The sequence below is a fragment of the Dreissena polymorpha genome, chromosome 4 (assembly GCF_020536995.1).
Source record: "Dreissena polymorpha isolate Duluth1 chromosome 4, UMN_Dpol_1.0, whole genome shotgun sequence".
Taxonomy (NCBI): Eukaryota; Metazoa; Mollusca; class Bivalvia; order Myida; family Dreissenidae; genus Dreissena; species Dreissena polymorpha.
The window spans coordinates 4,229,569-4,243,658 of record NC_068358.1 but is presented as its reverse complement, the minus strand read 5'-3'; the positions used below and the strand labels follow the sequence as shown (position 1 = coordinate 4,243,658).

Below are 14,090 nucleotides of genomic sequence, written 5' to 3'. Positions count from 1 at the left end.
TTTGACAAAGCAACCTAGTTTTTAACAGCAGTTTTGTAATTTGCCCTATTGTCATATAGTCAAATCTTCTCACAATGTTTCTTGAATATTAGAAATTAATATAATCTCTAGAGTGTTAACAATGTACATTTTGATAACGGAAATTTAATCCCAGAACTCACTGTAAGCAAGTTGTGCTCATTGTTCTAATAAGATTTCTTGCTAGGAACATCTGTGTAAGCATGACATAGCACTTTGAACAGGGTTTTTATTCAACCATTTTGTTAACAGACTGGTGTCCTTTGAGTTCCAAGTCGTTTGATTAAAACTCTTTAATTGAATTTGTTTTTTTTTGCTTACACACGCTATAAAATTGATACAGTATTTGAACATATCATCGTTCAATGTATTGAATTTAATACAGTAAATAGGGCGCAGTCGTGAGGGAGATGTGGGGGATATTAACTTTACCCTTTAATTACATGAAGGAGAAGTAACTTCTTTTTATGATTCCTTTTGATGATTTACTTTTAGCCAGAAATTGACTTCTAATATATTCATTAAATTAAGTTAATCTCAATAATAATGCAACATTAACACTTGAGTGTGTTTGTTTAATTTTTTTAATGTGAATTGGTTACGATAAATCAGAAAGATGACGGGCTTGGTGTAATGAGGTGAATACAAAATGTGAAAAATTGATTGAAGTTAAACATAGACCACAAGTCTTCTTTTTAAAGTAGCTTCACTTAAATAAATATTAACACACATTAATGTTCTTGTTGTGTTAATGATGAATTAAACTGAGTTAAATTAGTATATTTAATGTGTTTACCTTTCTTGGATTTCGCATGTTCAGTTCAATGCTAGTAAAATGTACAATAAACATAATAATCTACAATATGCATATGACTTTGATTATACACAGCTCCGCTAACATATAAATTTAATCATGTTCGTTTTTTTTTCCATATTCGATTGATACTCGTCTAAAATGATTTCACTTTGGAGTAGACTGAATTCCAATTGGTGAACACTGGTTTCAGTTACAGACATTTACTCTGCAGATTTCTCAATATGTTAATTTATGCATTCTTCTTCTTTATAAGTGCCACTTATTAGTGTCCCACCACCAGCACAAAGGACCACAATATGTCATGGTATATTTATCTTCATGTATATGATATTTTTTATATTTTGTACATGTTGTGAATGCCTATGTATGCATTCCTTACCGAAATCTATCTATCTATCTATCTATCTATCTATCTATCTATCTATCTATCTATCTATCTATCTATCTATCTATCTATCTATCTATCTATCTATCTATCTATCTATCTATCTATCCATCCATCCATCCATCCATCCATCCATCCATCCATCCATCCATCCATCCATCCATCCATCCATCCATCCATCCATCCATCCATCCATCCATCCATCCATCCATCCATCCATCCATCCATCCATCCATCCATCCATCCATCCATCCATCCATCCATCCATCCATCCATCCATCCATCCATCCATCCATCCATCCATCCATCCATCCATCCATCCATCCATCCATCCATCCATCCATCCATCCATCTAATCTATCTATCTATCTATCTATCTATCTATCTATCTATCTATCTATCTATCTATCTATCTATCTATCTATCTATCTATCTATCTATCTATCTATCTATCTATCTATCTATCTATCTATATATATATATCGATCCATCCATCCATCCATCCGTCCATCCATTCATCCATTCATCCATCCATCCATCCATCCATCCATCCATCCATCCATCTATCTATCTATATATCTATCTATCTATCTATATAGCTAGCTATCTATCTATCTATCTATCTATCTAGCTAGCTAGCTAGCTATCTATCTATCTATCTATCTCCCCACATGACGTACGGTACTATCACTAATTGGACTAAGAAGACACTGGCAATCAGCTCCAAGTATTATGACTTACAGGTCTTAAAATACCCTAGTAAACATCGCCCTGCGTGTTGTGTTGTGTATTTTTAAATGTGTTTGTCTTTTTGGAAAAACCCAGCTTGCGTCGTTTTCTACAACAATAAAAACTTTCGAGTCAAGATTTTCATAATATTGACACGAGGTAGATTTTAATGGAATCGAGACGAAAGCGGCTCAAAACCAGCAATACAACATGCACATGTTTGTCTGGGGTCAACCATTAAAATTCTTCCAATAAATGCAGATTCACATCAGACGAATATATATAAATATAGACACAAAACCGACTAAAATTCAATGGATACAACAACATAACGTTCCGTGTACGTATTTGGATTGATTGATTTGTGAATGTCAAATCGAATGTCGAAAGAGCAAACCTTTTCGATTATACGGAAATTTGCTGAAACGTGTAACTTTCCTCTTGAAAACTGGTCTATATCACGTCGCTTTCAAATGTTTTCAAATCGTAATAAAATTACTGATTCACAACCACAAGTGACCGCAACTTCAAAATTGTATGTTGATCGTTATCATTTTAGCGTATGTATTTTATGACGTAGATCAAAATAGAGATACAGCGTTTAAAATAAAACCATAGAAAACATGTACCAACGTGAAGATTTAGTGTTATGCGACGATCATCCCATAAACAAGTTGGCCTGCAGGTACAACATCCACTGTTTTCTTATTCTTCCCTAAACAACAGCGAATAATAATGCTTTCATTCATGCATTATTGTAACAGATGTTCATACCATGGCACGCTGTGTGATCAGAATCTATGAATGATGAATGCAATATACATTGCGTAGAACATGTCGAATCCCCGGTAAACAGGTTTTATGAATTCATCTGTAACGAAATTGATATTAAAGGATGGATTATTAAACTAAACGTTTATTTAATATCTCTCTTCGCAATCATATTTTTATGATTGGATAGCATAAACACAAATGAAGCGATTCTTTACTATGATTTTAAAAGTGCCTCACAGTATTCATCGTTTCGAATCATTTGTGAGTGTGCGAAATTGTTTCATTTCTTTTTCCACCAAACAGTTTGTGTATTGTAACACTATAGTTAGAAGGATCGTTTTCAGAACCTTTATTTTTAAAAATTGGATTAATAAGCCCTATGATCCAATTGCTAGGTACAATACCAGATTTAAATACTAAGTTAAATAATTTTACATATACATCTTTCATTATTGGACAGGATGCTTTAATGTGCTAATTCAAAATATTATCAATGTCACATGCTTTGTTATTTTTTAGCAGATTTATACAGTGCTCGATTTCTTCGCATGTTATCTCGGCATTAAGTAAATCGTTATTATAAACGGTAGTTGGTTGTGATTCATCGTTAGTGAAATCAAAGACAGTGTCGTCGGCATTAACAGTTTTAAAATGGTTTTCCAGCAAGGCAATATTTGCTTTGACCGTATTGCGTTTTTTGCCTGAAATAGTTTCCAGAATACTCTGGGGTTTGTGTTTTTCAGGGATTTGATTTTTTGAGCATTTTTCTTTTTTAATGTGTAATAACATTGTTTAATGGTTTTCTTGTATATTTTACTTGTGCTTTTAATATAAAGGCGATGCGCTTCAGATTTCCTAGTCTTGTATACATATTTGGCACGGTGAAAATTTGTCCGGGCTTCTTTACAATTTCGGTCGTACAATTTGGGCTCGTTGCTATACGTTGATTTATTTACATGTTTATGAGTGCCGAAGCTGTTTTAACAACTGTTTTGATAAACAGAATCAATTTTGGAGACTATATGGTCCATGTCATTAATTGAATAAGTATCCGCGTTTTCAAAAGCTTCGAGATCCAGGAAGATGTCATTGACATTTAAAGAACTTATATTTTCTACAAATGCATTACATTTATCATGATCCCACAATTTCACGTTTTCATTCATATTATTATTATTATTATTATTATTATTATTATTATTGTTATTGTTATTATCATTATCATTATCATTATTGCTAATAGCATTATAAACATCACCGACATTTGCATCATCAACAATACAATTCTCACAAACATCAACAATTTCACAGACATTTAAACATATTCATGTATTGTTAACAATGACAATATCCCTGTTATGATAATTTGGAAATTCGAACACCATAGTAACGGGGTTGTGCACATCTGAAAGTAATGGGCAAAAATCTAAAACTTCTATATTGATTATATGCTTAAATAACGTAGGAGACCTGACAAAATAGTCTATGCTGCTTGAATTTTTACAAGTGAATTTACCCATAAAGTCACCTTTTGTTCTACCATTTAATATGAACAGTCGGTTTCGTTGTAAGAAATGTATTAACTTGTATCAAAACCCATTTTTCGTTTTATCTTGGTTATTTCGAGTAATAGTCATACTTGATTCTAAAAATAGTTTCTTATCGCATATTAAATCATTGTACATGTCATCTAAGTGTAATTCGCAAAAAATGCCATGATCAGGTTTAACATAATCTGCTAGCTGTTTTGTACGACTATTCCAATCACCAAACATGCATATATAACTGTATTTATCTCTTAAATTATCAATTTCTATCTGGATATCGGAAAACGGATCATCGTTTACATACACACAGTTTTAAACCACAATACAAATTTACTGCTTGACTGAATAATTGTAACATGTTTACAGATTGTGTTTTTAACAGCGAGACATATCCCGCCTGATTTACGTACAGAGAATTCTTTTCTGTTTTTATCATGCATTTTAAATCCATTTAATTCTAAATCATCATAATCGTCAGTTTTGGTTTCCTGTAAACCAATAATATCGTAATTGCATAGAAATGAACAAAACTCTGGATAAAGCTGTTTCGATCTCAGTCTGCAAACGTTCAACAAGAGAAATTGTAATCCTCTCACATCGTGTTCATTGTTGTGTAAAGTACATCGGTTCTCTCCCTGTGTATCCTATTGCACAGTTGAGTTGAGCTGAGAACATTGTTTGTTACTTGGCTCGAGTTGCTTAGGGATCTCGGGCAGTTGTGCAGGGGCGGTGGAAGACGTTGACTCGCTATCTTGCTCCCGAGGCCTTTTCAGTTCTGTTTCGTCCAGAGGGGATCGGGGCGATCAGCAATCCGATGGACACGTGCAAATTGAATGTTATTAATATGTATGTCATCATCCTTGCTAATACTTTTTTCGTATTCTATACGTTTTGAGAGGAATCGTCGCAAAATGGTTTCACAAGAGTCGTGTGGCTCCATATTTCCTGTGCTTTCTGGCAATCCAACGAAGATAAGGTTGTCCCTCATGCTACGCCACCGTAAGTCAGTTATATTCTTCTGGATCTGTGTGTTTACATTTTCGAATGTTGACATTTGCTGTTCGATTTTATTTGTTTTAAATTTGAGTTCAGATAGTGTTTTTGATGTGCTAAGTTTGTTTGAATGGAAATCGTCCGCAATATCACTAAATGACTGACAACTTGCTTCTATTTCGTTCAGGCGGGAGTTCATGGATGCATTTTCTCCTCGCAAGGCAGCCACATCAGCTTTTACGTGTGAAAGTTCGTTTTGTATTATGTCAAGTTTGGACACATGTTTCTCAATGGACTGGAGACGAGTATCCAATCTTTCGATCAGTGAAATAAAAGCGCCATTGTCCTGTTGGTTTGTGCGCACTTGCGGATTACCCTGTGTGAACTGCTGGTATGTGGGTGGGGAAAAAACTCGCGGCCCCTGGGAGCTTTGGGGTGCTGGGCTATACTGCTGCTGGATCATGTGCGGGGCGTACATATTTGTATGGTTCGGTCGCTGTGGCTTATGTGCAAGGTACGTGAACATTTGTTCCGTCGCATAGTTTTGATTATGTTGGCAAGGTTGGGGTTGGTATCGCAATTCCGTGTTTTGCATTGGAACATTCAACTGTGTTTTTAGCGGTGTATTGCTTGCATGTCTTCTTATATTAAAACAAAAATGCTAAAACAAGGTTTTTTGTATCATAACCTAAGAAGTAAATTCGCTAAATTTTACTCTAAGTATGGTGATTTAATTTCAAAATATAATGTTTCTTTAAAATGGCATTTAAATAATGGAATTTCCCATCCATCATTTTATGGAGATGTTTTGAAGCGTGTCCGCAAATTAAAATATGTTAAACAAATGTTCTTATTAAACTTTTCAATTTAATTAACTTGTTTTTTCAAAAGGATACGATGCTTATGTACTTAAAAACACGTGCTTGATGGTTTTCGATTCACTATATCCTTCTTCTCTTAATATTTGGAATCATTAGTGATATTATCGGCATTTTTCACTATTGAACCAAAATGTATCTTTGTGTCGTATGCACAAAGCTGCATGAAAACTACATTTTGACTCACATCGTACATCAAATCTTTTCTGTCGTCAGTTGTCAAAACACCTATATACTGTTTGATTCCAATAATGTCGCTTTAATGGAATAACCATTTTTATACATTTGATTCTTAATATTTAATCAACTAAACTTGTTTTATTAGTAGCTCAATTTTGCAGTAGCCCCCCATTTATAGTTTTATTATTACTTTACAGTACTGTCCCTGGATTTTGTTCACGTCATTGTGTCTTCGCTTGTCAATTACGTCATAACTCTTTATTTGTTCCTGGGTACATATATTTTTGACGTCATACGATCAACTTTCCAGTTGTAATCTACATGCATAGGTCATTCGGTTTATAACGTTCAATTTTATTTATATTTTTTCTCTGATAGGCGTTTCTTGTTTGATTTGATTATTTATTTATTTTTTTTAAGCAGTCGCATAAACAACCAAGCAATGTAATATGGAATGTTTACACCAATTATTGCTGCTTCTTCCTGTATTTGCGCGATGATTATCTGAAATATTAACTTAATGACGCTATATTCTCAAATCTTTTTTCTATAAAGAAGGAATGTAGTTGACACTTGTTTGTAGTATTATTTGATCGTTCGTCAAAATGTTGTAACTCTGTTGCTCTGGTATCTTCAATACCATTGAGTAATTAAATTGTAGTTAAATTGAATGCGTTTTAATTCCCTTTTATTATTGTTTAATTTGAGTTACAATGCTATGACGTTAAATTTTATTTACACTTAAATGTATTATGAACATTGCTTGGCCAAGTGTGAGGTTGAGCGCTCTATAACCGGTTTAAACCCCCAATGCTTTGCATTGACCGTTCCAAGGCGGTGACCCCAGCTTTATTCATATTTCGTGTTTATGTTGGTTTGTATTGTGCTGTACTGTGCTGTTTTATACTGTTTGGGCAATCGGTCACTTGCCTTAAAAAAGGACCAACTAATTGTTTATAATGAGAATTCAATACTGCTCCAGCAGCTGGAGTTTCACTGTTTTATTTTGTACTTACTGAGCATGCTGACATCGGTATGTTCATTTGGGCTCCCGTCAATGGCCCACTGATACTTTCTGGATGTTTCTTCTTTTTCTTGTTCTTTTGTTTGTTCTTGTCTTTGTCCTTGTTTTGATTTTTTTGACATTTTGATTGTCTTATGTATCCGTTCATGATTTACTTTGACGATTAACACTTATTGGCACATATATCACTTCCTAGGCGCGAATAAGCGAAGCTAGCTGATTCAATTATTCTGTTAAAATTAAATACATTTAAGGAAAATTCGCGCGGTTTTTTTTTTGCGTCCGCCATTTAAGCCTCCTTCCGGTCTTCCGGTAGCGCACAAGACCCATACGCCTAGCCTATGTGTTAAATAAAAGACTTCAATTGATACTTCGTTAATGTTTAGAAAATAAATATGTCATATTTCATAGTACCAACGCCTCTTGATTAATATTTGCGTCTTTATTTAACGAGAAATATAGTTACTGTTAATGTGTTTTGTTTAAAACTAAATGTGTCCAGGAAATTTCTTAAACAAATCCTAAAGTTATTGGAAGAAACTTCGAATAACAGGTTGAATGACACTATTTTAACCTATGTAAAGTAGAAAACCTATATTAAGCAATAGTTTTAGCTGTTAAACAGACCTTCTTGAAATACAAGCGTAAGACTTTAACATATAATTGCAATATACCGGTATAAAACAGTACTTAAATACCATCGACTATAAAAAGACCCATTTTAATTCATATAAAAAACACATCATTTTTGAAATATGTGCACATTGTTTAAGTACAGTTCACGGGCAGATAAGGTAAGAGCGAGAATGATTTGATTTATGTAGGCAGACACGGGCACATTAAATTGCTGTAAACACAGCACTGTAGTATTGAAGCACGAACCTAATTTTGGGGCAGAATTTTACTTAAAGTAAACCACATTCCACGCTTCCATTATGTGCGGAATTTACTTAGACTACATGGGTGTTTTAACACATTTTTGCTTTTAAAGAAAATTTCATAAGATGTATTTACTAACAGTCAATAAAATTGTTGTTCTTCTGTTTTTTATATTTGAAAGCAAACACGATATCATATTGATTGCATAAATAAAAGCAAATAATCCTTCCGAAACGACTCTGGTTAGACTGTTCAAGAGGCCTTAGGTTATCGGATTTACGCTGTATGGACAGGCAATGGTATAACCATCATACCATTTGGTATAGAGTTAGTCTCTAGATAATCAGGCTCAAAGATCTATAAATAAATAGTTAATTTATAGATAAAGAAGGAAAATGGATTAGGATACGGTATCTCGATCTTCTCGATAATTTATTTAAAATAATGACAGAAAATGCCTTTTTATGCCCCCGGATCAAATGATCGGGGGCATATTGTTTTTGGTCAGTCTGTCTGTCTGTCATTCTGTCCCAAAACGTTAAACTTGGTTAAAGTTTTGAGATAACGTTTGAAATATTGAACTTGATATTTGGCATGCATGTGTATCTCACGGAGCTGCACATTTTGAGTGGTGAAAGGTCAAGGTCATCCTTCCTGGTGAAAGGTAAAAAAATCAAAGCGGCGCATTAGGGGGCATTTTGTTTCTTACAAACACATATCTTGTTAAGTCTTGAACTCATTGAAGAAGTGAAATATTAATTATACATATATATTTTATTCAAGGAATTTGGAACATTTTAAGATTAAACAAAAATACATACTAAAGTGGATCTTGTTACCGGGTGGTAGTAGTTGTATATATTATAAGAGTGACGCATAGTACATAAATAATCATTGGTATATACAGCAATAATACTATTAATATTATTATATACACATGTTTGTACAAAACATTGTACTACCCAGCCATATAAATGACTTACGAGGACTGAGATGACATGCTATCGGTGTAGTCATAAAATCACATCAAAATATTGCAGGAAAGATCAAGATAATAAAAAGAGTTAAATTGTTTAAAGTCTAAACATGGATAGTTTAGATCAATAACTTCTGTTAATTATTAACAAGTGGACTTACAATCATAGTATTGCAAGGTCATGTAGAAATAACTATTATTATTTACATGGTAATATAATTCACATATTGATTTGTTTTAATTTATGTCTGATACATATAATGCTTCCGATCGTTTCATATAGCAATCTTGAATGAACAATGCAGATTTATAAATAAGTCTCTTATCAGTCAGCATGCATGCTATGTAACAACCCGTGGTGCAATAAACTCGTTTTGCAATAAATTTATTGCAAATCGTGTTCGAGTGTTTATGACACTGCAATCCGTTTGGCAACAACATTATTGGATTTCCGGGTTAAATTCGCTTAATCATGAAAGTGTTAAGATCACTGTTTATATACATTCTGTGTGTGTTTGTTTATCACATTTACTCATGAAATTGGTCACTTTCAATGTCTGTTAATTGTTGGTCGAATCTTTCACCTCTGTCTTATTATATACCAACTCCTTAAAGGGGCCTTTTCACAAATTTTGGCATTTTTTAACTTATTCATTAAATGCTTTATATTGATAATTGTAAACATTGGATCGTAAAAGCTCCAGTAAAAAATCAAGAATAAAATTACAAAAAGGAAAAGAACATTGCCCGGAGCAGGTTTCGAACCAGTGACCCCTGGAGTCCTGCCAGAGTCATGAAGTAAAAACGCTTTAGCCTACTGAGCTATTCCGCCGTGTACACATACTTGACGTATTTTATACCTTATATAAGCAATCTTCGTAGTTTCACAAAATTTAACGACAAAAACAGAACTCTCCAAATTATTCAATCGTTTCGCGTTGCAACGCTTTATAATTTTTAGGTTTTAAAATCGTCAAAAGATGCATATAATGGCTATATTAGACCATGGTAAATGTTCAGTATTACTGTTTCCTCACAAATATCATAACTAAAACGAAAATTTGCGAATCTGAAACAACTTTTTTCAATTTTGTCAATTTACCAAAGCGTGAAAAGATCCCTTTAAATAAGACAGTTGAATCTTTCTTTTCAGCGTTTCAAATCAATTTGAATCAATAAATTCATGTGTAATGAGTTTATTGCAAAAAGAGTTTAGTGCAAAACTGGTTGTTAGCCTTGTTTTGTCATATTAACCGTAGAGACGTTATTTCAAACTTCCTTTAAACCGTTTCAAATTTTTATTTTTTTAAATAATTTTATTTAAAAACAACCCTTCAAACTCGCTTTTAACTCTTCCATTCCATTTGAATAAATTAATACCAGAGTGATGATTTTATTGCAAAACGGGTTTATTGCCAAACGGGTTGTTATAAAATGTTCACATTGCAATAAGATACCACAAACCGTTTTGCAATAAAATTATTGCAAATAAATGTGCGATGAGTTTATTGCAAAACGGATTGTTATAAAAATTTCAAATTGCAATAAGACACTCCAACCCGTTTTGCAATAAATGTATTGCAAAACGGGTTTAATGCACAACGGGTTGTTACAATGCTAGCCTCTCGCTATACGGAATGTAAGTTATGTTTGGTTTAATAATTGATACACAGTTATATGTGGTTTACGGTCTTTCATATGTAAAATAATTTCATAATTTTGGAAACAGTAGTGATGTGTTCAATTATAACACACAAGAAGTGTGAACAGAACAGGGTTTAATTAATAAATTTATTCATTCATTCATTAATTTATTTATTAATTTATTTCTTCATTCATTCATTCATTCATCTGTCCATCCCGCCATCCGTTCGTTCTTCGTTCGTTTGTGCGTTTGTGCGTTCGTGCGTTTGTTCATTGGTTCGTTCGTTTGTTCATGGGTTTGTTTATATTTAATAACTTTAGAAGTTTAAATTTGACTAAACCATGTGAATTGTTCTCTTCTCCGAGTCTAATGAATATTTATGAACCATACTAATTTAGAATATACCGCCAAAGCGATGACACACGATATAGTCACAGAACGGGATCAACACGAGTTTGACAGGCTTAGCATTTGTTTATCTAGATAATATAGTTACTACCTGTCGGTACTTCCAATTATCCGATAACCTCTGTAAGATGTACCTTGCCGCAGTAGCTTAACCCTAATGCAGGCGGAGTAATCGCAAATCCGCTGATTTATGAGTACATGTATATAACACATTTAATACTCCACACTGTGTCGTTTCAGGCTCAAGCAAACCAGCAAAAATAGTGTGCTGTATAACTACTGTTTTGCTGATATTCTTTTATATGTTCCACAAGAACGTATTTGTGATTGATGACCGACAGCACCAGAAGGGCCAATACATGCCATCCCCTAAACAATACGGCGGGGCTCTTGGATTGCAACTCAGAGGTCGCCTTGGTAATCAGATGTTTCAATATGCATCCATATTGGGTCTGGCATCTATGATGAAGTTTGAAAGAGTTATCATTGAAGGAGGTCATGAACTGAGGGACACATTCAAGTTTGAAAACGACAGGGTAGAGTTCGGGAAGGTCCCGGCATACTGGAAAGTAGTCAAATCGACACAAAGTGGAATGTTTGACGAAACTTTAACCCAGCTTAATAATAATAGTGAATTACAAATTGAAGCTTTCTTAGAATCGTGGAAATATTTTCAAATGATTGAAAGTACAGTCAAAAAAGATTTTACATTCAAATCGACTGTTATGTCAAATGCGCAAAAGTTATTGAACGCAACCATTGTCAAACAGGCGATCAACATATCATTTACAAATGTCACGTACGTAGGTGTTCATGTACGACGAGGGGATTTTCTTAATGTGGCGGCAGTGCAGAAAGGATTAATGGTCGCACCAATGGAATACATTTTAAAAGCGATGAGAATTATGCATATTTTATATGGTCCCGATATAATTTTCATAATTTGTTCAGACGACATCCCGTGGGTGAAGAAAGCTATCTCTGACCAAGGACATATTTCAGATTACACCTATGTTTTCATGGAGAATAATCCACCAAATGTTGACCTGGCGGTACTCAGTCTGTGCAACCAAACCATCGCTACAACTGGGACGTTTAGTTGGTGGGCTGCCTGGCTCGCAGGTGGGACAACCATTTTTTATAAACACCAAGCCAGACAGGGTTCCGAGTATAGACAAAAATTCAACTATGACGATTTCTTTTATCCACATTGGATATTACTAGAATAGTATAAACCCAGTTGATTGTTAATACTATCCAACGCCAAGAAGCACATACGTTTACTACAAGACCTTTCATTTAAACGAACGAAGTGTAAGTTTGCGATCCTTAATCACCAATCATACGTGTTAGTTTGAAAACATGCTTGCTTGAATGAACTGATATGAATTCAATTTTAAACGAGTTTAATCGTGTCAATAAAAATTACTTAAACATAGGTTCACGCTGTTCATTTATTATTAGTTCTTTAATAATTTTGATCACTTAATATTATATTTCTGTGGTGTTTGATGCGCAAATAAAAACGTAAAATGTTAAAAGAAAATTAAAGTTTTATATACGCTAGTGAGGCACATTTACATCCTTCTTTCTTTTAACGTTTAACTTTTAACAATAATAGATAAACATAGTTAAATATCAGATAAATGAACTCATATAATAATAATAATATGTGCCTGAATAAAACAATCTAAATCTAATCAAACAGTTAAAACACGGGTGTACATATTCTTTATTTAAAATTGCATTACTCTCCTAAAATGTCTACGACTGGGAATCGGTGGTTATCCCATATAACTATATTTACGCCGTTTTGTAAATCTCTGGTGAAAAGAGCAAGATAAAACTAGATTCTTAGTTGTTATTGTTAATTAAAGTATTGAAAGAACATTTTACCGAACGACTTTTGTTTATGTCTATGATAAATGCTTTACAGGCTATTGATAACATTATTTGAAGAAATAAATCGCATATAAATTCGTACTTAAGGCCGCCTTTTGTTGTTTTGGTGAAACAAGAATTACTAATTAAAAAATAATCAAGAAAAACGTCTTTGCCATTAGGTACAACAAATTTACGTTTGTTAATAAAAATTAATTTTGCAATTTTTTGACGAAGATTGCCATGTTAAGTCTGCAATAAACGTTATATGTTATACAAAATGTCTATCACATCACAATATATTGTATGTATTATTATCCACAAGCAGTCGAACTATCAGTATGATTTAAACTTAGTACGCTCAGGTGGCACACGGAGCGGACAAATTAATTTGTGACCACTTACAATTATCAAACAAACTATTTAACAAACATATAATCATCTACAAACACATCAAACATTAATAAATACAGTGGTGTCCACAGACTTGTCAACATTTTATTGAAAATTAAATCAATCTAAGACGTTACATTTTCTACATATTTTTTATTTCCTTATTAAGTTAATCTTTTTGAAATTTTCAAAACATATCATTTATAAAATTGTATTATAAAGATGAACATTATAAAGGTGAACAAATATTACTGTTTTGTACCTTATTTCCTCTAAACGTTCCAGGTGTGTACAGTAATGCATTTGAATTCTAAAGGAATAAAAAGGAAAAACCGATATTACAAGATCGTTTAATAAAAATAACTATAACTTACAAAATATATATACAATCGTAAGACCATGGCTGTTTGATTTTATATTAAAACCATACTATTATGTCTGATGCTAAATTATTACTTGATCATGATGTTTTTCATTACCGGTACCATAATGTTGAAAACAAGGATGAACTATGCTGGTTACACAGCTATGTCTTCACCGGCATGATTTCTTCGTCAAGAGCG

General features: G+C 33.3%; 1 protein-coding gene across 1 annotated transcript; it reads left to right on the top strand.

Annotated features, from left to right (window-relative positions):
* The first annotated feature begins 5,242 nt into the window (after positions 1–5,242).
* Positions 5,243–13,628, top strand: LOC127877154 (galactoside alpha-(1,2)-fucosyltransferase 1-like). The gene is made up of 2 exons (XM_052422810.1): positions 5,243–5,777; positions 11,494–13,628. The coding sequence occupies exons 1-2, from the start codon at positions 5,657–5,659 to the stop codon at positions 12,480–12,482; spliced, it is 1,110 nt and encodes a 369-aa protein (XP_052278770.1). The 5' UTR covers positions 5,243–5,656; the 3' UTR covers positions 12,483–13,628.
* The last annotated feature ends 462 nt before the right edge of the window (positions 13,629–14,090 follow it).